The following is a 27,948-nucleotide window of genomic DNA, read 5'->3' as shown; positions in this document are numbered from 1 at the left end:
GTGTCAATATACATAGTACGTTATGTTTCTTGTTTTTTGCCTTTTTTGCAGTTTAAAGGGCTTCTCACACGGGATAGAATTGTCCACAGGTACGGATTTTGTCAATTAGCGCAGATTTTGTTGCATCTTTTTAACTACGGAATGCATTCTGCGGAACATATTGTGAAATTTAGTGCGTTTTTTTTTAGTTGCAGAATTACAGTTTCTGTAAATTAGAAATCTGCAACAGCAATTCCACAAAACATACTTTTTCCAGCAGAATGTAATCTTTCGGTTTTAAAGTAAAGCTTTTAACAGGTGCGGAATTCAAGCTCCATAGGGATAGCACTGTGATGCAGAAATGTCCACAGGGATTAATTCCGTCCCGTGTGAAATGTCCATGAGGATAAAACATATGTTTAAAACCAGAATTGTTAAAGAAAAGAAAGGAATAAAGTAAAAAGAAAAGACAATGCTAAGGACCTGATAATAAGAAAGGTTGGGGAATTCGATGAAATTTGTAGAAATGAATTAAAACTGGGAAATTCGGAGAGTTTGCTAATATTTTCAATAGATAGATCGATTCAGACATAAACAGTAATTCTTCAGGGAGAGAAAGAAAACTGTATAACTTAAAGTGCACAGATTTGTCCTTCCTTACCTTTCCTCTTGGCTGGATATGTTCTGAAATGAGTGTTGCAAGATGACCAGCTTAGAAAAAAAACATGATTTTGCAATACTTTGTCTAGAGATGTTTCATACTGTGTGTCTATATGTGTCCACCCACTGGTTGTGATGTGCATTGCAACCTGGAAATGGTTTATGCGAGCGTGTTGCAATAATTTATTGAATTTTTAAAGTGAGAAGTTGGAGTCCTTTTCGAAATTTACAGAAAAGTATACTTGTATTTTACATATAAACTGCTTTACAGTTTACATATAGATATGGTGTACATAAAAGAGGAAAAAAATTAACTTACTTACATATTATATGAATCCTGAGTTATATCCTGTATTATAGTCCAGAGCTACATTCATTGCAAAGTATATACAAATTAATTCAATTTTTATTCAGATTATGTCTGTATATCAACTGTAAAATGCTGTTTAGCCCCTTGCTGTCTTGTGTCATATTCGCGAACTGCACAGGCTGAAGTGGGAGGAGCAGCGCAGGTGAGTATAATTGTTTTTTTTAATTCTATGTAGTTAAAAGGCATTGTTACCAAGTGGGGGCCTATGTGGGGTATTACCATCAAGCAAGACAGTAAGAGGCATTATTATGGAGTGGGGAGCATGAAAAATGGTATTACTGTGTGGGGGCCATGAGGGGCGTTATTATTGAATGGGAACGTAAGGGGGCATTATTGCCAAGTGAGGGACATAAGACGTGCATTATTACTGAGTGGCGGATATAAGTGTGGCCTTATTACAGAGCGGAAAACAAAGAAAGACACTTTTACTAAGTAGGGGCCATGAAGGGCATAGTGGGGACATAAAGGGGTCATTATTACTGAGTGGGGCCATGAGAGACATTATTATTGAGTGGGGGCACTTTTACTGTTGGGGGGCACTAAAAGTGGTGCTTATTGTGTGGGACCTATAAGGAACAAAAAAGGGAATACTATTACTGTGTGGGGCACCATGAGTGGCATTATTACTATTTGGGGCACTATGGTTATGTAGATAATGTAAAGCAAAGCCAGCTTGTTGGAACATTTAGGCCTCGGATCCGTGCCCCATAGGCATGCATTGGACACCCGCAGGTAGTTGAATACCTGCGGATGTCATTTTTCCCATCAGGCGCGGATCCGCGTGCGGGAAAAAATCTAGACATGCTCCACTTTAGTGCGGGTCTCCCGCGGGGACGGGAGACCTGTACCAGGATTAAAACTCACCTGCTCCGGACGATGCGCTTCTTCCTAGCCGGATCTTCTTTCCTCGGCTTGGCGGATTTGCCCGGCGCATGCCCGTGGCACGCTGCTGGCGTGCCAAGCACATCCGCCGGGCCAAAGAAAGAAGATCCGGCCGCGAAGAAGGGAAGAACCGCATCGTCCGGAGCAGGTGAGTTTATTCTTATTTTTAGGCCTCATGTCCGCGGGGCAGGAGGGACCTGCTACAGATTCTACATAAAGAATCCGCGGCGGGCCTGATTTTCCCCATGGACATGAAGCCTTAGGACTCAAAGATGTCTGTGTCAAATTCTGCAGAAACAAATTGGGACCAGGAGAAGTCGTAATGGCGGTTTGGGACAGATGGAAAGGAAAAAGGAAAGTGGATGATTCCAGTCAAAAAGGACATCACCTATGATCACTGGATATGGTGCTACTGTAATCACTTATGCAGTTTTCAAAGCACCTGTGTAGCCCTGGTATATGTGATCTCTGTATGGAGGTACTAATGTTTTTTTTCTAGCAACACTATGGTGGTATTACGTGGTCATGGTCTGGGGGTATAGTTTTGCCCTCGTGTAGTGTTATTATTGGTAATGCAAATCTTTGTAGTAATTATTCAGTAGCAGTATGGCGGTATTATTCAGTCACTGTGGTGGTAAACAGTGTATGTGATCATGATCAGGTAGTATTGTTTTGCTCTTTTATAGTGTTATTATTCGCAGTGCTGGTCTTGGTATAGTAGGTTTAGTACAGGTACAGTATTATACAACTCAGTGATATCCTGTATTGTTCTTTCTTTCACTTTTACAAAATAAAACTTAAGTAATGTTTTTTTTACCTGTGTACATTTTTAAAAGCTTTATTAACATTTATTCCATTATTCATTTAGACGCACTAGGGACAATATGGTGCAATTATTAGATTGCTTTTTAAAATGTTTTGGTATAGTTCATATAAGGGTTCTTTTACGCGGGAAGACCTGTCGGGCACAGATACCCAACAGGTCATCCCAGCGATGATTGTTCATGGGCTTTTACACAGGAACGAGAATCACTGAGTGAATGGAGGCAGAGCGTTTCCGGGAATTGTTCTTGCCTCCTTGCCCCTATTCACAGTAAACATGCAGTCGTTGATCGAGGAATGACTGCCTGTTTACGTGGGATGATCATCGTTCAGCTTTTATGCATGCCTAAGCTGGACAACGTACAAATTATCGTTCGTCATTCAGTCTGTTCATGCATTTACACTGAATGAAATTCATTCAGATTCTCGCTCGATTGTGGGAATCCGAATGATTAATGGTTCGGGTTAAAGGGCCCTAACAAACAATTATTCCCCGTGAGTCTAAAACTGTTAAGCTATCTATTAGGTTGTGCTGAAAGTTCATCCTGATAGTCAAACAGCTGTGGAATGCCAGGAATCCTCTCTTAGGCCTCTGACTGCCATAGTTACCCATCGGCAACCTATGATTGAATTTGTGGCCGGGGGGGTGGGGAGGTTGATGAGCATGGAGTGAGCCGCTTCCCTCTGTCTAACCACCTAGATGCTGTGGTCACTATTGACTACAACATCTTGCAAATTAACTGACAGGGATAAAAGTTTAGTGATCAGAGTTTTCTCTGATCCTGGATATTACAGCAAGTGCCCATCAACAGAGAGTCTGTCAACACAGGGCTTTCGCGGTCGTCATACACGCAAAGGACCCATGACCTAAATGTCTATCATAGAGGCTTAAAGGGGTTTTGTCATTATAACAAAGCTCGGCCACCTGCTTAGCCTGGCCTAAAGTAAAAAAAAAAAAGAGGGCATATTCACCTGTCCTGGAGCCCTGGGACGCCGCTGAGAGCCGCGGTCGGTATCGGCGATGACTTCCAGGTTGACGGCCCGGCGGAAGTCAGGTGTCCTCTGCGACCAATCAAAGGCTGCAGCATAACTGTACATACGTCACCGTACATGCTCCTGGTTAACAGCCTCTGATTGGCTGCAGACGACCCCTGACTTCTGCCGGGCCATCTACCCGGGAGTCGCCATCAATACTGGGGCGGCTCTCAGCTGCTTCCCGGGGCTCCAGGACAGGCGAGTATGCCCTCTTTTTTAACTTTAGGCAGGGCCAAGCAGGTGGATGGGGTTTTGTTGTAATGACAAAACCCTTTTAATAAAAACCAGTTACGGTTAAGTAAATACGTGGCACCTTATTATATACACTACCGTTCAAAAGTTTGGGGTCACCCAAACAATTGTGTTTTCCATGAAAAGTCACACTTATTCACCACCATGCGTTGTGAAATGAATAGAAAATAGAGTCAAGACATTGACAAGGTTAGAAATAATGATTTGTATTTGAAATAACATTGTTTTTACATCAAACTTTGCTTTCGTCAAAGAATCCTCCTTTTGCAGCAATTACAGCATTGCACACCTTTGACATTCTAGCTGTTAATTTGTTGAGGTAAGCTTGTGAAATTGCACCCCACGCTTCTAGAAGCATCTCCCACAAGTTGGATTGGTTGGATGGGCACTTCTGGCGTACCATACGGTCAAGCTGCTCCCACAACAGCTCAATGGGGTTCAGATCTGGTGACTGCGCTGGCCACTCCATGACCGATAGAATACCAGCTGCCTGCTTCTGCTGTAAATAGTTCTTGCACAATTTGGAGGTGTGTTTAGGGTCATTGTCCTGTTGTAGGATGAAATTGGTTCCAATCAAGCGCTGTCCACTGGGTATGGCATGGCGTTGCAAAATGGAGTGATAGCCTTCCTTATTCAGAATCCCTTTTACCCTGTACAAATCTCCCACCTTACCAGCACCAAAGCAACCCCAGACCATCACATTACCTCCACCATGCTTAACAGATGGCGTCAGGCATTCTTCCAGCATCTTTTCATTTGTTCTGCGTCTCACAAACGTTCTTCTTTGTGATCCAAACACCTCAAACTTGGATTCATCCGTCCACAACACTTTTTTCCAGTCTTCCTCTGTCCAATGTCTGTGTTCTTTTGCCCATCTTAATCTTTTTCTTTTATTGGCCAGTCTCAGATATGGCTTTTTCTTTGCCACTCTGCTCTGAAGCCCAAAATCCCGCAGCCGCCTCTTCACTGTAGATGTTGACACTGGTGTTTTGCGGGTACTATTTAATGAAGATGCCAGTTGGGTACCTGTGAGGCGTCTGTTTCTCAAACTAGAGACTCTAATGTGCTTATCTTCTTGCTTAGTTGTGCAACACGGCCTCCCACTTCTTTTTCTACTCTGGTTAGAGCCTGTTTGTGCTGTCCTCTGAAGGGAGTAGTACACACCGTTGTAGGAAATCTTCAATTTCTTAGCAATTTCTCGCATGGAATAGCCTTCATTTCTAAGAACAAGAATAGACTGTCGAGTTTCAGATGAAAGTTCTCTTTTTCTGGCCATTTTGAGCGTTTAATTGACCCCACAAATGTGATGCTCCAGAAACTCAATCTGCTCACAGGAAGGTCAGTTTTGTAGCTTCTGTAACGAGCTAGACTGTTTTCAGATGTGTGAACATGATTGCACAAGGGTTTTCTAATCATCAATTAGCCTTCTGAGCCAATGAGCAAACACATTGTACCATTAGAACACTGGAGTGATAGTTGCTGGAAATGGGCCTCTATTCACCTTTGTAGATTTTGCACAAAAAAACAGGCATTTGCAGCTAGAATAGTCATTTACCACATTAGCAATGTATAGAGTGCATTTGTTTAAAGTTAGGACTAGTTTAAAGTTATCTTCATTGAAAAGTACAGTGCTTTTCCTTCAAAAATAAGGACATTTCAATGTGACCCCAAACTTTTGAACGGTAGTGTACCTCCAGTTCGAACCAGTTCTCTGCTTAGAAAATTTGCTGTGGCGAGCTATGCACACCGCATAGGCTTTTCCCCTCCCACTGCCAGCATGGCTGTGGTTGCTGGTTATCTGACCCCTGCCTACGTCTCTTCGTTCCACATAGTGCCAGTTTTGACCCACTTACAACATGGGGCCATTTATAATTTTTTTCCATGGCCACTTTGGGTACTTGTGAAGGCTCTCTTAGACGGGTTTTCCTGATCTATGATGAGGCTTATCAGCAGTGATCTAACTGCTGAATGTAATGCTATATTGCACAGTGCTCACGGAATTCAATCAGCAGCTATGTAATACGTCGTAAATAGAGATGAGCGAACTTACTCGTTTCGAGTAATTACTCGATCGAGCACCGCGATTTTCGAGTACTTCCATACTCGGGTGAAAAGATTCGGGGGGCGCTGGGGGGAGGCGTGGCGGAGCAGGGGGTAGCAGCGGGGAACAGGGGGGAGCCCTCTCTCTCTCCCTCTCCCCCCCACTCCCCGCTGCGACCCCCCACTCACCCACGGTGCCCCCCGAATCTTTTCGCCCGAGTACGGAAGTACTCGAAAATTGCGGCGCTTGGGCGAAAAAGGGGCGTGGCCGGGTAGGTTCGCTCATCTCTAGTCGTAAACAAAATCTGCTCTTAGTCCAGTAGAGGCACTATGATGTCTTTATGCCTTAACAGGGTACATAGATAGGAATTGTGACGGGGCAATCCCTTTAACAAATTACTATAGAGCCAGTTAGTGGTATATAGTGATACTAGCAGAATTACCCAGCTTCACACAGGTCTATTTTTTTGTAACTCTTTGTGTGTTTGTGTGGTCAAAAACTTCTGTTTGTTACTAATATGAAGCCAGCATCTTTATAGCACGAAAATAGCCACATAAGTAAATCAGGTGCTTCGGATGGTTTTAGGCCTCATGTCCACAAGCATGCATGGTTTCCCAGTGCAGAATCCTGCAGCGGTTTCCAGCCGTGCCCGCAGACACAAGGCCAAAAAATACATTTACTCACCTGTCCGGACGCAGCGTGGGTCTCCTCCGTGGCGGCCATATCTTCTTTCTTCTGCACGGCAGATGTGCTCGGGACGACGGCAGCGTGCCGCATGCATGCGCCATGCTTTTTTCTTTTTTAAATGTCCTGCATTCCTGCGGATCCGCGGTACAGACTGCTTCCATTGACTTCAATGGAAGCCGTCCATGCGGCAAAACCGCAAAAAATGGAGCATGCTACGGCTGTTTTCCCATACAGGGGAAAATGATATCCGCAGGTATTTAATTACCTACGGGTACCAATGATTCCCTATGGATGCGGATAACACATGCGGGAAACCACAGAGTTTTAAATTCCATTTTCCCCATGGACATGGACAACCTTAGGCCAGGTTTCGACTCTTATTTGCTTTTGTATTCCCAATTTTTGTGAATATGTCATAAACTTTAGGTGTTAGATAGTTAAAACCTTCCAAAGCATCTGATTTATCTATGTGGCAAATTTAGTGCAGATTGGTCCAGTCGTTTGGCTGTATTCTGATTTTTTGCAAATATTTAGCTAATGATAGGTCCTAGAGAGCTGAAGCCCAGTCTAAAACCTTATGAAGAGCCTGATTTACCTATGTGGCAAATTGGGTGCAGATTGCTCCAGTCATTTGGCCAGATTCAGATTTTTGGGAGGAATATGCTGTGAACGGTAGATCCTAGAGAGCTGAAACCCAGTCTAAAATATTCCGAAGCACCTGATTTACATATGTGGCAAGTTTAATGCAGATTGGTCCAGTCAGTGCACATCGGTCCAGTTGTTTCGTCTCATTCCGATTTTTTGCAAATATGTTGCAAACGGTAGGTCCCGGAGAGCTGAAACCCCCAGAAGCGTCCGATTTACCTGTGTGGCAAATTTGGTGCAAATTAGTCCAGTCGTTCGACTGTAAACAAAAAGTAGACAACAAACAACAGTAATTCATTTGTATACTAGCAGAAAAACCCGGTTTCAGAAGGGTCTGTTTCATGTAACTGTTTGTGTGTAGAGTTAGAAACTTTGTTTGCTACTGATGTGAAGCCAACATAAGATTCCAATTTTTTCTGAATATGTAGAGAACGGTAGGTCCTAAGGAGCTGAAGCCTGGTCTCCAACCTTCAGAATTGCCTGATTTATCTTTGTGGCATATTTGGTGCATATTGGTCCAGTCGTTTGGCCATGTATGAAGAACAGACAACAGAAATTCATTTTAATACATATATAAGATAATTCAGAAGACGATAACGACAAGAATGTGTTATTACTGTATGCAGCTCTGAATAAGAGTCTAGAGTCTTGGGGAGGGGAGAAGATGTAATGTTAGCTACAATGACCGTTATGTCAGGCAACAGAATGAATGTCGAAGGAGGGAAAATGACGAGTTCAGTTTTATTCATGTTCAGTTTTACCAGCAAGAAGACACGTAGTATGAGACAGCAGCAATCTGGTCAAGAGCGAAGTCTTGTAGAGACCTGGAGCTTTTAAGTAGGTATGAAAATGTACATGGAAGATTAGGTACAATGAAGATACAAACCAATTATAAAAAATGGATTCAAATTAGAAGTAACATAGATTGTAAGGCTGAAAAAAGACTTGTGTCTATCCAGTTCAGCCTATTATCCTGCAATATTGATCCAGAGGAAGGCAAAAATCCCCAAGAGGTAGAAGACAATTTTCCTCATTTTAGGGAAAACAAATCCTTCCGGACTCCAAGTCCGGCAATCACAATAATCCCTGGATCACTGACCCTTCTGAAGTAATTAGTGATTATAACATGTAATATTGTATGGCTCGAGAAAGGCATTCAGGCCCCTCTTGTACTGTATTAGCTAGTTCGCCATCACCACGTCCTTAGGCAGAGTTCCATAGTCTCACTGCTCTTACAGTAAAGAACCCCTTTCTATGTCGGTGTAGAAACCTCTAGACATAAAGTTGTTACAGTCACAGTCCTGGGTAGGAATAGACCAGCATCTGTATTTCTGGTGGCGCAATGCGCCACTTACTAATATATTATGGTTAAAGGGATTGGAGTTGGTCACAGGTCCTAAACCAGCAGAGTCGGACAGTAAACATTTGCTTACAGGACCTGTGATGATATCACCGTCATGTGATCAGCCACTGGGGCTCTGATAACATGACAGTGACGTCATCACAAGTCCTAAAACATGCAGAGCCTGACAGCAGCCATGTGTTTACAGGACCTGTGATGATGTCACCGTTATGTCATCAGGGGGCGAAGCTCAGAGCCCGGTGACTGATCACATGACAATGACATCATAACTTGTAACTCACAGTCACTCAGTCACTCACAGACAGGTGGTCGTTAGTATTTTGATGATGGGAGAGATCTCTGTATTGTCCCCTGATCTATTTATATACCGGTATAGTAGTTAGGTCATCCCTGTGCAGAAGTTTATATTACACAATGAGCATGTGTGAATACCCATAATGCATTCCACCATAGGTTTCTAAACTTCTTGCGGTGTTAACAACATATGGGAACCAATGCCATGGTCAACAGATATGACATTAGGCCAAGCTGACATATAGAGGTAGGCTGTTGCTTGAAACCATACTGTCTATCAGTTTCTTAGCACAAAAACATTTTAAAATAACTCTTTCGCAAAATAAAATGGTAGTTTGTGTTGGAACCAATGCACAATATAAAATACTATATAAAGTATCATTTTTTATTCCAAAAAAAATATTGTAGATGATTTTTAATAAACTGGACTGCTTGAATACATTGGGGCTAGTTTCACACACAAAGTGATTTTTGGAAAGAAGCCACTGAAGTTTGTGATGATGTTTTTTGAGGCAAAGCCAGAAGTAGATCCAGCAGGAGGGCGAAATATAAGTCATTTCTTTATATTCTCCATTCCTGTTGAATTCACTTCTGGCCTTGGCTCACAAAATTGTAGATCATATATATTTTAACTGTAACTTAGCAACACAAATAACAAAAAGAGAATTATGATACAGAAAAGTATTCAATCACCTTTTTGACTTAGGTGCAGTACTGAGATATGTTCATACAATGAAGTGCCTTATTGGCAGAGATGCATACTCATATATAGCATAATGGAAGAATTCTTGTGCAATCTTATCATCAAACAGTACCCCTTATGGGCTTACAATACAAGATAAGGGTTTATATATAGAATTCATGAAGCCCCAAAGCAAAACTTAGAATTGCAACCCCCTCAAAAAAATTTATATTAGAGTAGCATATCTATAACGTGCGGGGTTTCAATACAACGGCTCAGCTCTAGTATACCTCTAAATAATGCAGACACCATATAAAAGATACCAACTCTACACAGTAATAGTGATTGCACAGATATGGGTGATATCTGTTTTCATTTTTGTTCTTCATCTGGGCTTAGAGTGCTATGAAGATCTCTAGCCATAACCCATCTCTGGATATTCTCTCCATCCAACCACTGCCCCCCCCTATCAACCTCTCACTATCCTCCCATAGTACTACTTCCCCCTCTGTGGCCCCACAAAGTGATAATGTCTCCTCTGTGTCCCCTGAAGCCTTTAGTGCATACTTTGTGTTTTCTCTTCCCCTGAATGTCCAACACCAGTCTCCTTGTAATTTACAGTCTTGCTGGTCCAGATGCTGCCTCTTCTCCCTCTTCCCTGCTCTCAGGATAGTGCTGCCGGAGAGAGAGGAAGAGGCAGCATCTCCACTAAGAGAGCAGCATAGACTGTAGGTTACAAGGAAACTTTCTGGCTTGGTTTCCTATCCCTAATCATTATTTTACAGACTTGTTAAAAATTTGTACATTGATTTGAAGGAATGCTGCCATCCAATAGGTGGCGCTGCAGAGGTATTGTTCCACCTACCTTATTTGCATAAATTACCCAGAGGAGCATGCGTGGCTGCATAAGTCTCCTCACTCACCTCTCGGGTGTCTTCTCACACCCCTTCTGGGTGATCTTTTTGGGGAGAGACGATTCCATCCCCCGACCCACTCACCCCCTAGGTGTCTCCACACACTTTTTGGGTGCTCTCCTTATGGAGAGACAACACCCCTCGTGACCCACAAGGAAACATGTTCTGCTGGCCGGACATTTGAGGAATGGAGATGCAAGACAGCGGTGCCACAGGGAACACGGCCATTCTGCCCCCTGGTTCTTGTCTCATAGGCCCTGTAGCAGTTACGTGGTTTACCTAATTAGCAGCAGGCCACTATCTACAGACCTCTGAAATACCTCCCTAATGAGAACGTTTAGCCCAAACTAAAAACCTAAGGCTATGGTCACTGTATTTTTTTTGCAAAATTCCAAAGCTTACACTCTGATTTCTAGTGTGGTTGTGCCGCAGATCCGCCCAAGAATTTGCTTACTGATCATTCAAGATCTCAGAACGGATTTTTGTCAAAATCCTTGTCAAATTTGACACCTGTGAAGGGGGCCTAAGCGTGCTCCGAAATTCATGTGTGTAGTAATCGGGCTAGACCAGGACGCTTATAATATTAGAACATTTTATAAAACTTTGCAATCGTCCAGCCTAAGAAATACCCTATTCAATCGTATGCATAGTCTTCGCTTATCACTTCAACATATTCATATTCATTAGGTACATGCCTCATCCGTTATTAGCAGCCTTCACTATGACACGGGGACAATTCCTGTTTTGAAATATTGAATGCATTTCCTAGCTCATGCTGCGTGTATGTGTGTGCGTAAAAGGGTGTTAGAGGGCGCAACAGCCCCCTCCTCTGTTCAGCCGTCTTTCACAATCCATCTCTCTCCTCTCATAGCTGCGAGGCCTCATTGGGGATACATACATTAAGTCCTTTAAATCGTTTATAATAAATCTTTGTGTAAGGCTCATTTTGACAGTCTCTCTCTCTTCCCCTCTCGCTCTCTCTCTTTATCTGACCCTTTTAAAAGAGCTCCTTTTAAAAGAGAATCCTCAATAGTCTGTTAATCCACTGGGTGTACTGACAGAGAGAGAGCAGACAGAGAGAGACAAGAAAGGCAAAAAGATACAGCCCCAGGAAATATACACACACAACGCAGTGCATTTACACAGAGCTGGCGCATGCAGACTGCTTATTAACCTATTTCCTGCCACCATGCTTTGGCGCTACCTTTGCTGTCACAAAGTAGCAGTGGCCTGGCTGTACTTTGCGATATTCGATCTCTACAGACTTCTTCGCTACAAAGTATTAAGACTTCTATATGGATATCATTCTGACGTGTTCATGCCACCTGCACAGGTCTCACATTGCTGGCACACACCGCATTGGCCAGGTATTATGAAGTCAGCTTCTTTGGACCTTGCTACCATCACACTGACCAACGACGATACACTTGCGCATAGCAATTTTGAGAGCAAATAGCCAGGAAAGTTTATAGAGGGGTCGAATGTTAAGAGGAATATTCCTTAGTTAATTAATTCTAAATGAAATTAGTTTTATATCAAGCGAGATAAAAGTCAATTAAAATATTCACCAGATACAGATCTCAGATACAGTAATAGACTTGTATTGTACATTCACTATTAGAGATGAGCGAACGTGTTCTTAACGAACACTTACGCACCCAGACACCGGCTTATCCGAGGACTTCAGTGTCCGCGCGTAAGTATTCGGCCGGCGCCGGGCGGCGGGGGGAGGTGCGGCGGCGCGGGCGGCAGCAGCGGGGAACAGGGGGGAGCCCTCTCTCTCTCCCTCTCCCCCCCACTCCCCGCCGCACCCCCCCGCGCTGCCACGGCGACCCCCGAACTTTTTTCGCCCGAGCACGGAATTGCTCGCAAAGTTCGGTGCTCGGGTGAAAAGGGGCGGAGCCGAACACGTTCGCTCATCTCTATTCACTATGCTTTACACTTCATATGGGGCACTCTGAGGCCTTGCCTCTTGGATTCCATGAGAATCTGTGAGAAAACAAAATGTGGCCTTACGTACAAAGCACATACTAAGACCTCATTCAGATGGCCATATTGCAAGAAACTCGGGTGCAACTTGTATCGGATAGCACAAGAACACCCATCCATGTGCTGTCCAATCCCCAGGGACAGTTCACATTGCAAAACACTGGTTTTCTTCCAACACTTATATGAAGTTTAAAAAAAAACTTTTATTATAGCATCTTTAAAAACATCCTCATAGATGTAAACGGGAAAAAAAGGGGAATGGTTTACATGTTTCAAGCCTCACAAACCAGGCTCTTCCTCACAAGGTTTGTGAGGCTTGAAACATGTAAACCATAACCCTTTTTTACTGTTTACATCTATGAGAATGTTTTTAAAGATGCTATAATGAAAGTTTTGTTTTTACTTTCATATGAGTCCTGGAAGAAATCTTGTGTTTTGGAATTGTGGAATTGGATCCATGCTTCCCTGTACCATGCTACTTAGATTCCAGGATAGCGTCTGTTGTGGGTAAGCCGTTTTCACTTTTTCTACAGTTCACATTGCATATGCTACTGTTGTTCATAATAGAACATGCAGCCATTTTTTTTCACTTGCCCATGTGAATAACCTCATAGGCTATAATGGATCTGTGTGCTGTCGGTGAAGCACATAGACCTAAAATACACTCATCTGAATAAAGCCTAAGGGTTTATTCTCTCGGGCATATTTTGGGTCCATGTTATGTCCGTGTTTGTAACTGACTGAACATGGACAGCACATGTACCCCTTGAAGTCAGTGGGGCTATTTATACATGCGATTACGGATGAGAATAGGCCATGCAGTGGCCGTGTGCTGTTGTGAGTTGCACCAAAGATTCTTGGGTGCAGCTCACACTTGCTTATCTGAATGAGGTAAAAAAAGTAGTATGGAGTTCAACTGTTCACCTAGTGACCCTGTTATATTGCAAAAACACCCTAAAAAAAGGAAGAGGGATGGAGTACTGCATTTTCATGTACCTTCATTACCCAACATTGAGGGAGATTACAGGAACTTGTCAGTGTAAATAATTATAATTTGTGGCTATATTGAAAGTTTATTAATAAACAGATGTGTGAATTTAGATATAGGTGATTGATTACTAGAATTTACAGTCTGTCTGTCTTTGTTGATCTTGAAATCCATTGATCATACTTCATGTATGTGATCAAGTGAATGGGGTCCGTGTGGCCCTATTCAGGTTTGGCACATGCCATACCTATCAGTTCCGGTGTTTTCGTTGTTAGGCTTCAAGTACGAAGCCGAACATTGTAATCACGCCAGAGGCAGTGTGCAGGTGTGAACGGGGCCTAACAGAGTTGTTCCTCTTACAAGCAGATTTTTTCCTGTAGTACAGAACAGCTGCTCTGAGTTCTAAAATTCCCATAAGACCTCTTGATAAAGCATCTGCAGACTACAGGCTGTTTTAAGACATCGCCTTTAGTTTGCTATCAGAATTGCAGGGCAGTAGTGGGGTATTTGAATGCTTCATGTAATGGCAGCTTTTATTTATTTATTTATTTCACTGTCGGCAGTTCCCTAATGTATTAGTGTAGGGTTACCATATGTGAATCTACAATGTAAATATGCCTCTTGGCTATTTGATGCTGAGTTAAAACACAGGGCACTCTTTGAATTGAAAGTTTAATCTAATATTAGGCGATGCTATTGAAATTCTCAGAAATCTGTGAGATTTAAACTCAAAGGAAAAAAAGAACTACTTGTGGTGATTTTAACTAGAAGCATTTATTACACCCCCCCCCCCCCACTTCCTCCACCTCAACGATTAGGTGGTGGTTTTATTGCCCTCTTTTATTTTCTTCCAAAATTATTTTTGCTGTGTTGTTTTTCCTTGACATATAGGGCTATTTTTATATCTTCTTTTCACTGACTTTTTTCTTTTTTTTAATTTATTTTTTATTGGGGGTAAAAATCTTAAAAAGTGATTTTTTTAAAAATTCACAGCGAGCCGGAGCATGGTTCCAATACCTACAGCTATGCCACTATGTTAAGTCTATGAGCCGCCCGCAACAACTGAGGAGACCAATCACGGCTTTTGAAAAGATATGTATGTCTAAACCAGAGACCCCACAGACTATCTCCTCACTATATAGCTCCCTTTTAGAGAAAGACACATCAGGGGAAAATAGGACCCTAGAACTGACCTGGGAGAGAGAACTAGGAATAGATTTTCAGGCGGAGTCCTGGGAAAAGGCTTATGTAATGACCCATAAATTAAGCGTCTCCAGCAGACTACAGGAGCTTAATTATAAGATTCTGACCCGATGGTACAGAACGCCGGCGGGAATGGCCAGAATATACCCCCAGTATCCGGATCTCTGTTGGAGGTGTCTCAGCGAACGGGGGACCTTTGTTCACCTATGGTGGTCATGCGCACAAATCCAACCACTGTGGCATGAGGTGGAAGCTCTATACACAGTCGTTTGCAAAGGGCCGCTTAACCTCACCCCTGAGGTGGCACTCTTATCCATTCTCCCAGGGTCAGTGTCACAAGCAAAGGGCTCCTTACTGCGCTTTTTCCTACTGGCTATGAGACAGATCATTCCCAGGAGGTGGAAATCGGCAACCCCCCCATCACGATTGATGTGGCTGGAAGCTATGGATAATCTAAAGCAAATAGAGGAACTCTGTGCCAAGGACGAACTGAGGTACTCTAAATTTTACAACACCTGGGCAGTGTGGCTGCAGTTTCGGGCCTCACCTAGACTAGACACGTGGTTGGGTGGTGGTGTTGCTGCTCTCTAACGCTTCAGATCACCCTCAAGCATAAACAATGAATCTTGCATTTTTGACGAATCTATATATAGGTGGTTATAGACCGGACAGGCATCCTCATCATATTCTCTCTTCTCCCTCTCTTCTCTTTTCTCTATTCTCTCTTTTTCTACTCTTCCCCTCTCGCAACTCCCCCCCCTTCCCCTAGGGTTCGCCCGGGTTAGCTATTGGGCCTGGGAGACCCCTACACCCTTCCAGTCCTCCAGACTAGGGATTTATAGCAATTTACAACAGAGGACTGTAGCCCATTTTGTTGTGTTATATTAGATTTCAATTTCTCATAAATAAATAAAAATGGCTGGGACAATAGGTGCCGGTGGAATTATCAGGGAGTAGAGTCTGTGGTTAGGTTTTGATTGTTGAATGACAAACCCTGCAATGATACCCTATTGTACTGTTCGTCACAGCTAATAAAATACTTTTTGAACCATAAAAATTCACAGCGGTTTATTTTTAAAATTAGTACATTTACCCTAAAATAAGGTACAGAAAAGGGTTCCTCATTTCTTTTCGGACGTTTTGATATATAATCTATATAGTCTCAGGAACACAGGGCGCATATGGTGACGGTTTTAGTTGACGTAGGCGGTGGGTAATTTTCTTTTTCATGTATATGTTTTTAATTTATTGTGTAATCATTTTTACTTATTTTTGTAAATAGTTTTTTTACCCTCTATTTTCCCCATGATGTCATATAAGACCCCTGGGGGTCATTCACATTGTGTTTTTTTTTTTTTTATATATATATCATATTTTTCCAATGTAGCTCGGGCATCCATAAAAACAGCATCCATAGGAGCTCCAGTTACAGAGGAAAACATTCCCCTGTAGTGACAATAGTCACTAACAAAACTGATCTTGGTCTGCTAGGACCCTACAGCTCTGCTGTGACAGAGAGCACCCAGCGGTTAGATGATCACTGGGTCGCATAGTTGAAGTTATACTTCCACTTTCACTCTTTAGTACATAGCACTCATTGATCACTATGTATGTAGCCTGGAAAGGAGAAGCTATTTCATTTCTTTTCTGGGAAAAAAAAACATATGTGTCAGTATGCTCTCTGATTGATGTGGGGTGATAACATGGAAAAAAGGGCACCCCTTTGCTGTGACAGAGAGATATACAGCAGAATCACAAATCTCTCTTGCTTGTGGTCCCCCTCCTGTCTCCTCTGCACACACTGACTAAAAAATGACAGCTGTAAATCCAGTATTCCCAACTCCACTTCAAACAGCTGTACCTTCTGTTCTTTAAGTGCTACTGATATGCTTCTGGGGTCATTCTAAAGCAAAGAATCTTAGCATATTGTATAGCCATATAAAATTAAATAGGCTCTGATAGTCCAGAACTGTAATGTCCTTATCCTGCAGAACAAACAAACATTGTCTAAAACGGCTGGGGGTTAAAAACCTATTTTACAAAAAAAGGCCACTCTGTTGCATGGCCTATATAAAGCTCCCGTGTGATGCTCTGTATAGGGAGATACATTTCCAGCCCCTGGATTCTTGTTACAAAAAAATTATACATTTAACATGTCCATTTTTTTACGGTCTCTGTGGGATTAATAGTCTACTCTGCTTTTCCATACCCCTTTTTGATGTTAATGTATAACAGCCAGACAAGGCCAAAATTACACTATTTTTGCCTTTGTCTGATAATGGAGCTCTAGGGATACGTTTTGCATGTATGTTGGGAGCTTTTCCTTCATACACACCAACATAAACATAAAATATGGTCTAAAATCTATCTCTGATTCTAGATAACTTTGTATAAATCAAAACTACAAGTGAAGATAATAGATTTTGTAATATATCTTTGGACAGAAAATGTCTATTTCTTCACTTACCTTTTTCCTTTCCTTCTCTCCTTTAACTGTTCACTCACTCTGAGTTAATTTATAAAATCCATACAGAGGAAAGTTTCTTTCTTCACTGAGGGATCAGATTACAGTTGTCCATAGAAAACTATGAAGCAAGGAGGGGGAGGGGGAAGCAGAAGCTGAGGAGTCTGGGTTGGGTGAGATAGTTCCCGATTTTGGCGACTGTCCCACTGTCTTGAGAAGATGCAGACAAAAACAAGAAAAAATGCAATAACTTAGCGGTGTGCAAATATTTTGACGAGGCTGGAACAACATAGCTTGTAAACAAACTTACGTGGTAGAGAAAGTAATGTGACCTGCCATCTATCTTCTTTCTGGATAGCTTATCAAAATATAGAGGTTCAGTTTGGATCTGCATGTCTTCACACAAGGAAATCCAATGTTGATCACTGGATTGTATAACTATTTGTTGGACACCAACAGGCTCACTGAGGGTAGCGGCAGGATGGGGAGATTGTGCAGAGACTAGTCTTGGCTGTAATAAGTCTTCATAGTGACCTGAGCCCAGACAAAGAAAAATACATGATTCCAATCAGAGAAGATGCCACCTGTGATCAGTGGAGATAACTGCACTCTTACATACAGTTACTCCCCTACTTGCAAACAGGTTCCGTTCCAGGAACCTGTTCGCAAGTCCGTTTGTTTGCAAGTCGAACAAATGGTTGTATGGAGCGGGATCGTGGGTGGATCCCGCTCCATACAACATCAGGTGCCGGCTGTTCTTACAGCGGGCACCCGGCGGCAGCAGTTCCGACGAGCCGCGCCGCTTGTCGGAACTGTTAACACTTTAAATACCGCTCTGAAAGCTCTCGACCTCTCCGCAGCATTTGACACTGTTGACCACAAACTCCTCCTCAGTATGCTTCGCTCCATTGGCCTAAAAGGCATTGCTCTCTCCTGGTTCTCCTCCTACCTATCTGACCGCTCTTTCAGTGTCTCCTTCTCTGGCTCTACCTCCCCTCCTCTTCCTCTTGATGTTGGGGTCCCCCAGGGCTCGGTCCTCGGCCCCCTTCTTTTCTCTATCTACACAGCCCCTATTGGACAAACCATCAGGAGATTTGGCCTCCAATACCACCTCTATGCTGACGACACCCAGCTATACACCTCTGCCCGTGACATCTCTGCACCTTTCCTCCAAAACATCACCGACTGTCTGTCCGCTGTCTCTAACACTATGTCCTCTCTCTACCTAAAACTAAATCTCTCTAAAACTGACTTACTGGTATTTCCACCCTCCACTAACCGACCTCATCCTGACATCTCCATCTCAGTGTGTGGCGCCACCATAACTCCTAGAAAACAGGCCCGCTGCCTTGGTGTCATATTCGACTCTGATCTCTCATTTACCCCCTACATCCAATCTCTCGCCCGAACATGTCAGCTGCACCTCAAGAACATCGCAAGAATCCGCTCTTTTCTCACTGTGGACACGCTAAAAACGCTTATTGTTGCGCTCATCCACTCCCGGCGCGATTATTGCAACTCGTTGTTGATCAGCCTCCCCTGCACCAGACTCTACCCTCTCCAATCCATCCTTAATGTGGCAGCCAGCCTCATCTTCCTGTCCAGCCGCTACTCAGATGCCTCTGCCCTGTGCCAGTCACTGCATTGGCTGCCTGTTAAATACAGAATTCAGTTTAAACTCGCTACCTTCATCCACAAAGCCCTCCACAGCGCAGCACCCCCCCTATATTGCTTCCCTCATTTCAATCCATCACCCAGCCCGGGCTCTCCGCTCTGCTAATGAAACCAGACTGAGTGCCCCTTTAATTCGAACTTCTCATTCCCGCCTCCAAGACTTCTCCAGAGCAGCACCAATCCTCTGGAATGCACTACCAAAGGCTACCCGAGCAATCCAGGACTCGCAGAACTTCAGGCGTGCTCTAAAAACGTACCTCTTCAGGGAGGCATACCGAATTCCCTAAACAAACCCCTCTGTACTCTGCCTGATACCATGATCCCTGACCTACTGACTGCAATCCCTGCTAGCCATCATAAACCGCTCCTGCAGTCATACCGTTTCTGCCGTCACATGGCTAAATGTCTGGCCATTGTCTATGTGTATAACATCGCTCACTCTCCATTTGGCCATACCGCGCACACCACCAGCCCCTTTACCTTCTGTATCACCCCACAGTAGTATGTAAGCTCGTTGGAGCAGGACCCTCACCCCTATTGTATCAATCAACTGATTACTACATGTAACCGTGGTTTCTGAAACTTTTGTATTTTGTCTTTCTGTATTCCCCCTGTCTATGTAAGCGCTGCGGAATATGTTGGCGCTATACAAATAAAGTTTAATATTATTATTAACAGTTCTGATGAGCGGAGCGGCTCGTCGGAACTGCTGCCGCCGGTGCCCACTGTAAGAAACAGCCTGCACCCGACGTTCAGGGGGCTCGTACAGCGTCCCATGATGAGATCGCAAGACGCTGTGCGGTTGCTAGGCAGCCGGGGACCTCCTGAAAGGCCCCAGGGCTGCCTATGCAGAGTGCCCATCAAGCGCACGGCTTGATAGGCGCTCTGCATAGACAGCCCTAGGGCCTTTCAGAAGGCCCCCAGCTGCCTAGCAATCGCGATCTGACCGGACAGGCTTCTATCAGGCTTGATAGAAGCTTGTCCAGTCCCTGCACAGTATGATGTAATGCCATAGCATTACATCATACTGTGCAGGACAGATAGTTCGTATCTTGCGAAATTTGTAAGTCGAATGTTCGCAAGTAGGGGACTATCTGTATGTAAAGCTTAAAATAGACATATGTCCATCCAGTTCAGCCTATTATCCTACAAAGTTAATGCAGAATAAGGCCAAAAAAAACATGAGGTAGAAGCCAATTTTCCTAATTTTAGGGAAAAAAATTCTTCCCTCTCCAAATCTGGCAATCAGAATAACCCCTGGATCACCGACCCTTCTGAATCAGTGATATAACATGTAATATTGTTACACTCAAGAAAGGCATCCAGCTCCTCTTGTACTCTTTTAGCAAGTTCACTATCACCACGTCCTTAGAGAATTTCCATACTCTCACTGCTCTTACAGTAAAGAACCCCCTTCTATGTCAGTGTAGAGACCTTCTCTTTTCTCTAGGATTAGAGGATGCCCCCTTGTTACAGTCACAGTCCTGGGTATAAATAGATGATGGGAGAGATCTCTGTATTGACCCGTGAAATATTTATACATAGTTATTAGAGTATCCTTTAGCCATCATTTTTCTAAACTAAAACCCCCCAATTTTGATAACCTCTCTGGGTATTGCAGTCCAGTCATTCCATTTATTTAGTTGCACCTTTAAACCCATTTAAGCTCTAATATGTTCTTTTTGAGCCTGTATATACTGTCCTTTCTTATGTTTATTACTTTTGTCAATATGGTGTATGTACCATTAATAACCACTCTCTGCTTTCTATCACTGAGACAGTTACTTACCCACTTACACACATTCTTGCGTAAACCAAGCATTCTCATTTTATATACCAAGCTTTTATACGACGCAGTAGCAAATTATTTGGAAAAATGAAGATATAAGAGATCCATTGACTCTCCCAGGTCCAGTGTAAAAGTTACCTCCTCGTACAATCTGATCAGATTGGTTTTACAGGAGCGATCTCTCATTTAGCCATGCTGATATGGAGTTATATAGATATTTTTATTGAGGTACTCCAGGATAGCATCTCTTAGAAACCCTTCAAACATTTTACCCAAAACAGAAGTTAGACTTACTGGCCTGTAGTTTCTTGGTTCATTTTTTGACCCTTTTTTGAATATTGACACCACATTTACTATGTGCCAGTCCTGTGAAAAAGATCTATCATAGAGTCATTAAATATAAGAAACAATGATCTATCGGTCACATGACTTAATACTCTTCGAGTCCCAGAGGTGTGTGCATCAGGACCCAGCAGTTTGTCTATTTCAATCTCATGGGCACAAAACCCGTGTGCATGATACTGAGTAAAAAACGCTCATATTAAGAGAGCCCTTAAATAAATTTTCTTTCTCTTCATCACCCTCTACAATTATTTCCTTATTACTTTTTAAAGGGCCAACACTTTCAGTTTTAATCTTTTTAATATTTATATAATTAAAGAACAATCAGTATAAATAAAGGGACTGAGTTATATTCACAAGTGCAACATCTTAGTCGGAAGACCGCGTATTTCAATTAAAATTACTTGCAGATATACGCTTCCACAGAGGTCATTACAGGCAGTCATCGTGCAATCCGCAATAAAATAGAGCATGCTGCGTTTTTAGATCCGCTCCTTGAAAACGCAATGCAAATCCGCTTGTGTGCGTAGAGTGCAGCAGACTCCATTATTTTCTATGGGTGTCTAGAACCACAGATTTTAGCTGCAGGAGCCGATTGCGGATTCCGCTCTAAAATCCGCCCGTGCATGAGGCATAACGTTGGAAACTTATGCAAACAGAAAGATTACACCAGCACTTCTAATGACAAACGAGATATGGAATTAAAGGGGTTGTGCAGTTTTAAATTGTTGATGGCTTATCCTTAGGATAGGCCATCAATAGTAGATCGGTGGGGATCTGCCGCCTAGGACCCCCTATGATAAGTTGTTTGTCGAGTCAGTATGCTCATGCATTGTATAACTTATTTGAAGGAAGCAGACATCTCCGTTTAACCACAGTGGCCAAACTTCAATGGGAACTTTACCTTTAATACCAAGCCTGGCCACTGCGATGAGAGCGGAGCTGTATGCTTCATGCAGAAATCAACTAAATGCACAAGCGCACTTGCCCAGAGAGCATCTGATCAGTGGGGGTCCCAGGTAGTGGACCCACTCCAATCTACTATTGATATTCTGCAATGGAAAGTGGCCCTCAATAGTTTACATCTGGACAACCCGAGATAGTACAACAGCACACAGAATGCCCTACAGCTATGTACTAAAAAGGCACTTGGACTCTGTGTGCCACCATACGATGCTCTACTGAGGTGCAATGTGTCGTTTATCTAAGGTAGAATACTTTCATAATATGACATCCACGATTTTTATCTGATTTGTAGGGAAGCCCCCTCCTCGCACCTCTGTAGCAAATGGATCTGTAACGTGTCCGTGTGCGTGAAACGCTATTCATCCATAACATCTGTCGTTCAAAGATTCCGCATGACATATTTGTTCTCTGATTATCAGAACAGCGGGTATAAGCATTTTGCCCTATGCTTTTATTTGAAAAACTGCTGGAATGAAACAAGATGGCAATAAGTGAACTATGTTACCTTTACCTAGTAGGGTTTTTTATGTTCAGATGTTGTGTACAGGGTCAAGATGTTCACAGTTTACTTCTCTCAATATGCTTCATCAAAGAGACGTAAACTCAGCTGCCAATACAAGCTTAGCAGTATAAATTTACACACGGATAACCGCAGTTATTATGCAGGGTATGGATGTGTACGGGAGTCAACGGCGGGTCTGACACCTGATACAGAACAGATTTTCCTCTTGCACTAGTGAGGACGTGCAATGTTTTCCCGATCTCTCCTGGCCCGCCCCACCGTGAGGCTTCTGTGTTCCCGTTCTCTGGTGAAGCTGAGCATCGGATCCTAGAACCAGCTGGATCTGAAGCCGACACTCCAGTTTTTGATCTTGAAGCTTTTGATTAGAACTAATGAGCTTGTTTAATTCAAAATGGGAGCCCTGTGATAAAAGAAATAGGTTTGATTCCACTGGATTAGAGAAGAGAATTATCTGGCGTAGTGATGGATACTTAACCCCAACTCGTAGCATTGATGCTTTTCCTCCATTAACCTCTTCAAAGCTAGAATAGAAACACTTAACTCTGAGGAACAGATAGGTGTTTTATATAGAAAAGAGCATAGTAATCATGTCATTGAGCATTTCAGGATTATAAATAGGGTCTGCATAATAGTAACCAGATATCCTTGGATAATTTTCACCACTAATGTAATTATTCATCAGCATGGTATTAATGCCAAGGATGGTGTATCAAATTTTAAATGTACTTAATAGTTTTGACATGCTGATGTGAATCAAAGTAGACTCCATCTTTTCTTACGGATAGCCAATTTCTATTGTGTTGCTTAGACCGTCTTGACCTTGACTATTATTCTCGTCCTTTTTTTTTAACACCTGTCCGCTTTTTGTATTATAGTGGAATCCTCCAGCCCCGGGATCCTCCCTCAGGACAACTCTCTAGAAAGGTCTTTCTTCATTCGGATGAAGTCAACGCTGACTAAGAGAGGCGTGCATATCAAATCCTCGGGGTACAAGGTAAGTTCTGCAGGTAGGATAAATAGGAAACAAGATTTTACTAGATAATGCTTTTATTGGCTCATCAGTTTGGTAATGTCTTAAGCTGACAAATGACAATAAGAGAAAGTATGATGTCTTCTATCTAATCCATTAAGTTACATAATAAGATCATAGCGACTGTGAAGATTCTTAATTCATAGGACTGAGTTTTTATGACATTCTGTCGCTGTGATCTGATCGGCCCTTTTTCTATTACTAGTACATATGTGTGTTTTGTTCCATTTCTTTCCATTATACTGTCTCCCAAAATATAAGGAAGGTCATAGCTATCACAAGATGAAGGAGTGCCTCTATTCCGTCTCATGTAATTCTCTGAATAGGATTTTTTTCTCATAGGGAGAGTGAAGGGGACAGTTAAAAAAAAAAAAAAAAACCTTCTCAGCCTTTGTCCCACACCCCCTTCCTCTGCCCTGCTCTCTCTGTCCTCCCTCTTCTTTGCTTTTCAACTTCAAGGCCTTCATGTTGCTTCCAAATTGTGTCTGGGAGAGAATTCCCCCCCAGGCTGCCTACTATCTAAAGGTGTCTTTGAAGAGCCTCAGTGTATAAAGAATCAGGATGGTTCCTCTCTCCTGAGGCGGGGGACGATAAAAAAACGGAGAAGCACAATCATACAGTACTTGTGTCTGTGTGGAAGAAACTGGCATCGATGCTGCAGGAACACAAACTGGGCATCCTATGGGCTCTTGTAGAAAGTGATTAAGAGGTCATAGCCACTATTATCAGGAGAGAGATAGAAAGTGTCAGTATTACAAAGGCATTAAGTATAGTAGTCAGTTGCCAGCTTACAAGTCTTGGGTTAATATTAAATATACCTGCTAGGTGTCAAACAACATAAATACATAAGATTCCGTTGTGATGCATGTTTAGTATTTATGTCCGGAGCAATTCTTGATTTTTGTCTCAAGGTTTTCAATACAAGAAGAGCTTGGAAAAAAATAACAAAAAACTTATAGGGTTTTTTTTAGTCAGTTGCAGACATATTCAACTACACAGGCCTAAGTATACATAGACATAGAGTGGCGCCCTTCAGACGTTCACGCCAAGCATATCCCCCAAGCATAATTGATTGTACTTTGTGCTTGGTCTCAGTTTTTTGTATTTATATAGCTGTTTGTCAATAGGTGACTTGAAATGTATAACATCAGCTTTAGAGATGAGCGAGCACGCTCGGAAAGGTCAGTTATTCGAGCAAGCCTCGCTCATCTCGAGTAACTGCCTTCTCCTCCGAGCGTGCTCGGGGGGGCAGCGGGGGCCGGGGAGCGGCGGATGGGAGCGGTGGGGGGGAGTGAGAGAGAGATATCTCTCCACGCCACCCGCCACTCCCCCCCCCCTCCTTCCCCGAGCACGCTCGGAGGAGAAGGCAGTTACTCGAGATGAGCGAGGCTTGCTCGAATAACTGACCTTCCCGAGCGTGCTCGCTCATCTCTAATCAGCATACCTCCCAAATTTTTGGGATGGTCACAAAGGAACAATTATGGTTCCTTGTCTGACAGATTCATTTTTTCATGCATATCTATATGCTTGAATTGTTTTTATTTAAAGGGAATATGTCACCGGGTTCATGCAGGCCGAACCACAGACAACATGAACCTGGGAAATGTACGCATAGTGCCCCTATGTAAGTATCATTCTCTGGTGTTTCAGAATAAAAACACTTTGAAGTTTGCCTATTTGGCTTGGAAACGGAACTCTTGAGTCGAAGAGGTGGGCCGTGGCGGGCTCTCCCCGCCCGCAGCATATTGACTGACAGGTCTCTTCCTATATACAAGCACGGAGAAAAGTCGTCAGTCAGCATGCTGCAGACAGGCAGGCAGAAGCTGGCACAGCCCGTCTCTTTGGCTTGAGAGCTCCGTTCTTGATTCAAACAGGCGAACTTCAAAGTGTGCTTATTCTGAAAACCGCAGCGTTTCAGAATAACACTTACATGAGGGCACTGCACTGATCTGTCCGGATTAATGCTGTCCTTTAAATATCAGCACAAAAATCAGCAGAATTTCAACATTTTTAAAATATAAATCACAATTGCAATATATGATAAAGTAATATGCAAATTGGGGTCTCTGATAAAATTAGTAATCATATTAATAGTTTATAGAGCCATATGGTAAGTTCATTAATGCAGATCTATTTCCCAGGTCAAAAAGAGGGACATTTAAGGGGCAAATAGGGACTTGGGTAAAAAATAGGAACCGTCCCAAAAAAGGGACACTTGGGAAGTGCATATCAGTACTTCAATTTGGGCTAGATTTGATATATGACATTTGGGGGCCTAGCTCAATATTTAATTGTAATGGACAATGCTGCTTATGTCATATCCACTATCAACAGTAGAAGTCATACACCAGATTTTCCTATGAAGTTGAAGTTGAGTCACGTTGATTCTTCATAGTCATATATTAACTATTTAATGCTTTTAATATTACATAGTTAACTATTCTTTCCTGAATATCAGTTAAGGTCATAGGAAGGGGAGCTTGCTCGTGATGTTGTGTGTACCTCCACTCCCCCCGCCTTCAGTGTCATATTAGATTTAGCTGCTGAAATATATAAAAGTACCACAGGAGTCTCTGATGTGTTTCTTGCCACGAGCAATCCAGCAGCAAAACTCCCCACATGTGTCAGAGAGGAATCTACTTACTGTATTCTGCTAGTCTTTGGATTATTTGGTGTGCAGCACCCTACCTCCAACTGACCGGCCCTTTTTATTTCCTTCTTTACATCCTTATTTTCAGATTTGTTTTTACTTACACTTGGGTCTTTTGTATTATATCTGCCAGCTTTGCTCCTTTACTTCTTATTTATGTCTTTTTTTACCCCCTACCTAGATTATGTGAAACTGTACATTCCTTCCTTTCTTATTTTAACTGTTGTTGTTCATGTTTTTCTAATGTTTGTCAATTTTATTTTACATTTGTTTATCCAAATCTATGTACATATCTGCATCGAAAGCTCCATTCAGAGCCTCCAGTATAGATCTGGCACAAAATGTTAAACAAAATAGTATAGCATGCTGCGCTATTTTTGCCCAGTAAAATGGGCATGGTAGAAACCCAACAGCCCCATCATAAGTAATGATGTCCGTCTGATGCCGTATATGCCGTAAAGTGCACTTCAATTACTTTCATTGTTTGGTTCCTATCATGGAACTGAGCAATGAAAGTGAAAAGTGCTGGTAGCCTAACTACAGTGACACATAAAAACCTTCCTGTAAAATTAGAGTTTTCAATAAAAACACCCAAAGTATTAATCCGCCTCTAATTTTTAGACAAATTAGTTTGATTTACCAATCAATTCCTTAAATTACAGTATTTGTAAAAATGCTCTTTAAAAGTGCTTCTGACTTTTTTATAAATCATTTTTGAAATAGTTGTTGCTAATTTTAATTAAAATGTTACAAATTTTGTTATCTTTCTGTGTGTGTCCTAGGTGATCCACGTAACTGGACGATTGCGTCTCCGTGTGTCTTTGTCTCATGGTCGCTCTGGTACTGGACAGGTGATGGGCTTAGTAGTAGTGGCTCATGCGCTTCCTCCCCCAACCATCAATGAAGTCCGCATTGACTGTCAGATGTTTGTCACACGAGTCAACATGGACCTCAATATTATATACTGTGAAAATAGGTATGTAATCTAATAATCAAGAGTGGATTCTGTGTTAAACCACTCCATCCGATGTACAATATAATATTATAGGATTGTACAATACCTGATGCCTTCCTCAGTTATCTGACGTCACAAGGTAGAATACACAGTGTGGAAATTTCCAAGCTTTTAACTAGAATATATCAATGTTCCTGGCTGATCATGCGTCCATGCAAAAGCAAAGTGTTAGAGAACGACGTGAAGAGGCACATTGGCCAAAATTCTGACATTTCACATAAATAATTGCATCTCACTTCAGAAAGATGTCATCTGAAAGCAAAGCCAGGTTTATTCTCGTGGAACATAATGGACCTTTCAAACAGGACGGAATACTTCGCTACAGCGTTGTGGAATCTGCCCTCCTGCGGAACATTCAGCACCAAAATCCGCACTGCTAACATGCAGAATTGAAAATAGCAGTATCCTGCTGGCAATTCCGCAACAAAATCCGCAAGTAAGAATTTTGCTGCGGAATTTAGAGTTAGTATACTCTGCAACACTGTTGTAGAATATTCCGTCCAATTTCAAAGGTCCTTAAGCTTAATCCTTTCCAGTAGCCAGTCATTTTTAACAGAACATATAACCTTTTTTGATGTTTCTGAAAGCAGTATGGTGCGTTGTTACCCTACAAAATGCATAGTTCAAGTTTGACATGTATAGGGTACAGGAAAGGAATCACTTTTCATCGTCGCTCATCACTGTCCAGC

General features: G+C 42.5%; 1 protein-coding gene across 2 annotated transcripts in view; it reads left to right on the top strand.

Annotated features, from left to right (window-relative positions):
* NPAS3 (neuronal PAS domain protein 3) overlaps window positions 1-27,948 on the top strand; it is a 459,032-nt gene that overhangs the window by 391,827 nt on the left and 39,257 nt on the right. For both annotated transcript variants that reach the window (XM_066608554.1, XM_066608553.1), the window contains exons 7-8: window positions 23,440-23,558; window positions 27,027-27,220. In XM_066608554.1, coding sequence (XP_066464651.1) covers window positions 23,440-23,558; window positions 27,027-27,220 — 313 coding nt within the window. The remainder of the gene's footprint in view (window positions 1-23,439; window positions 23,559-27,026; window positions 27,221-27,948) is intronic.

The sequence above is a fragment of the Eleutherodactylus coqui genome, chromosome 6 (genome assembly GCF_035609145.1).
Source record: "Eleutherodactylus coqui strain aEleCoq1 chromosome 6, aEleCoq1.hap1, whole genome shotgun sequence".
NCBI classification, from domain to species: domain Eukaryota; kingdom Metazoa; phylum Chordata; class Amphibia; order Anura; family Eleutherodactylidae; genus Eleutherodactylus; species Eleutherodactylus coqui.
This window is presented reverse-complemented; position numbering and strand designations above follow the sequence as displayed.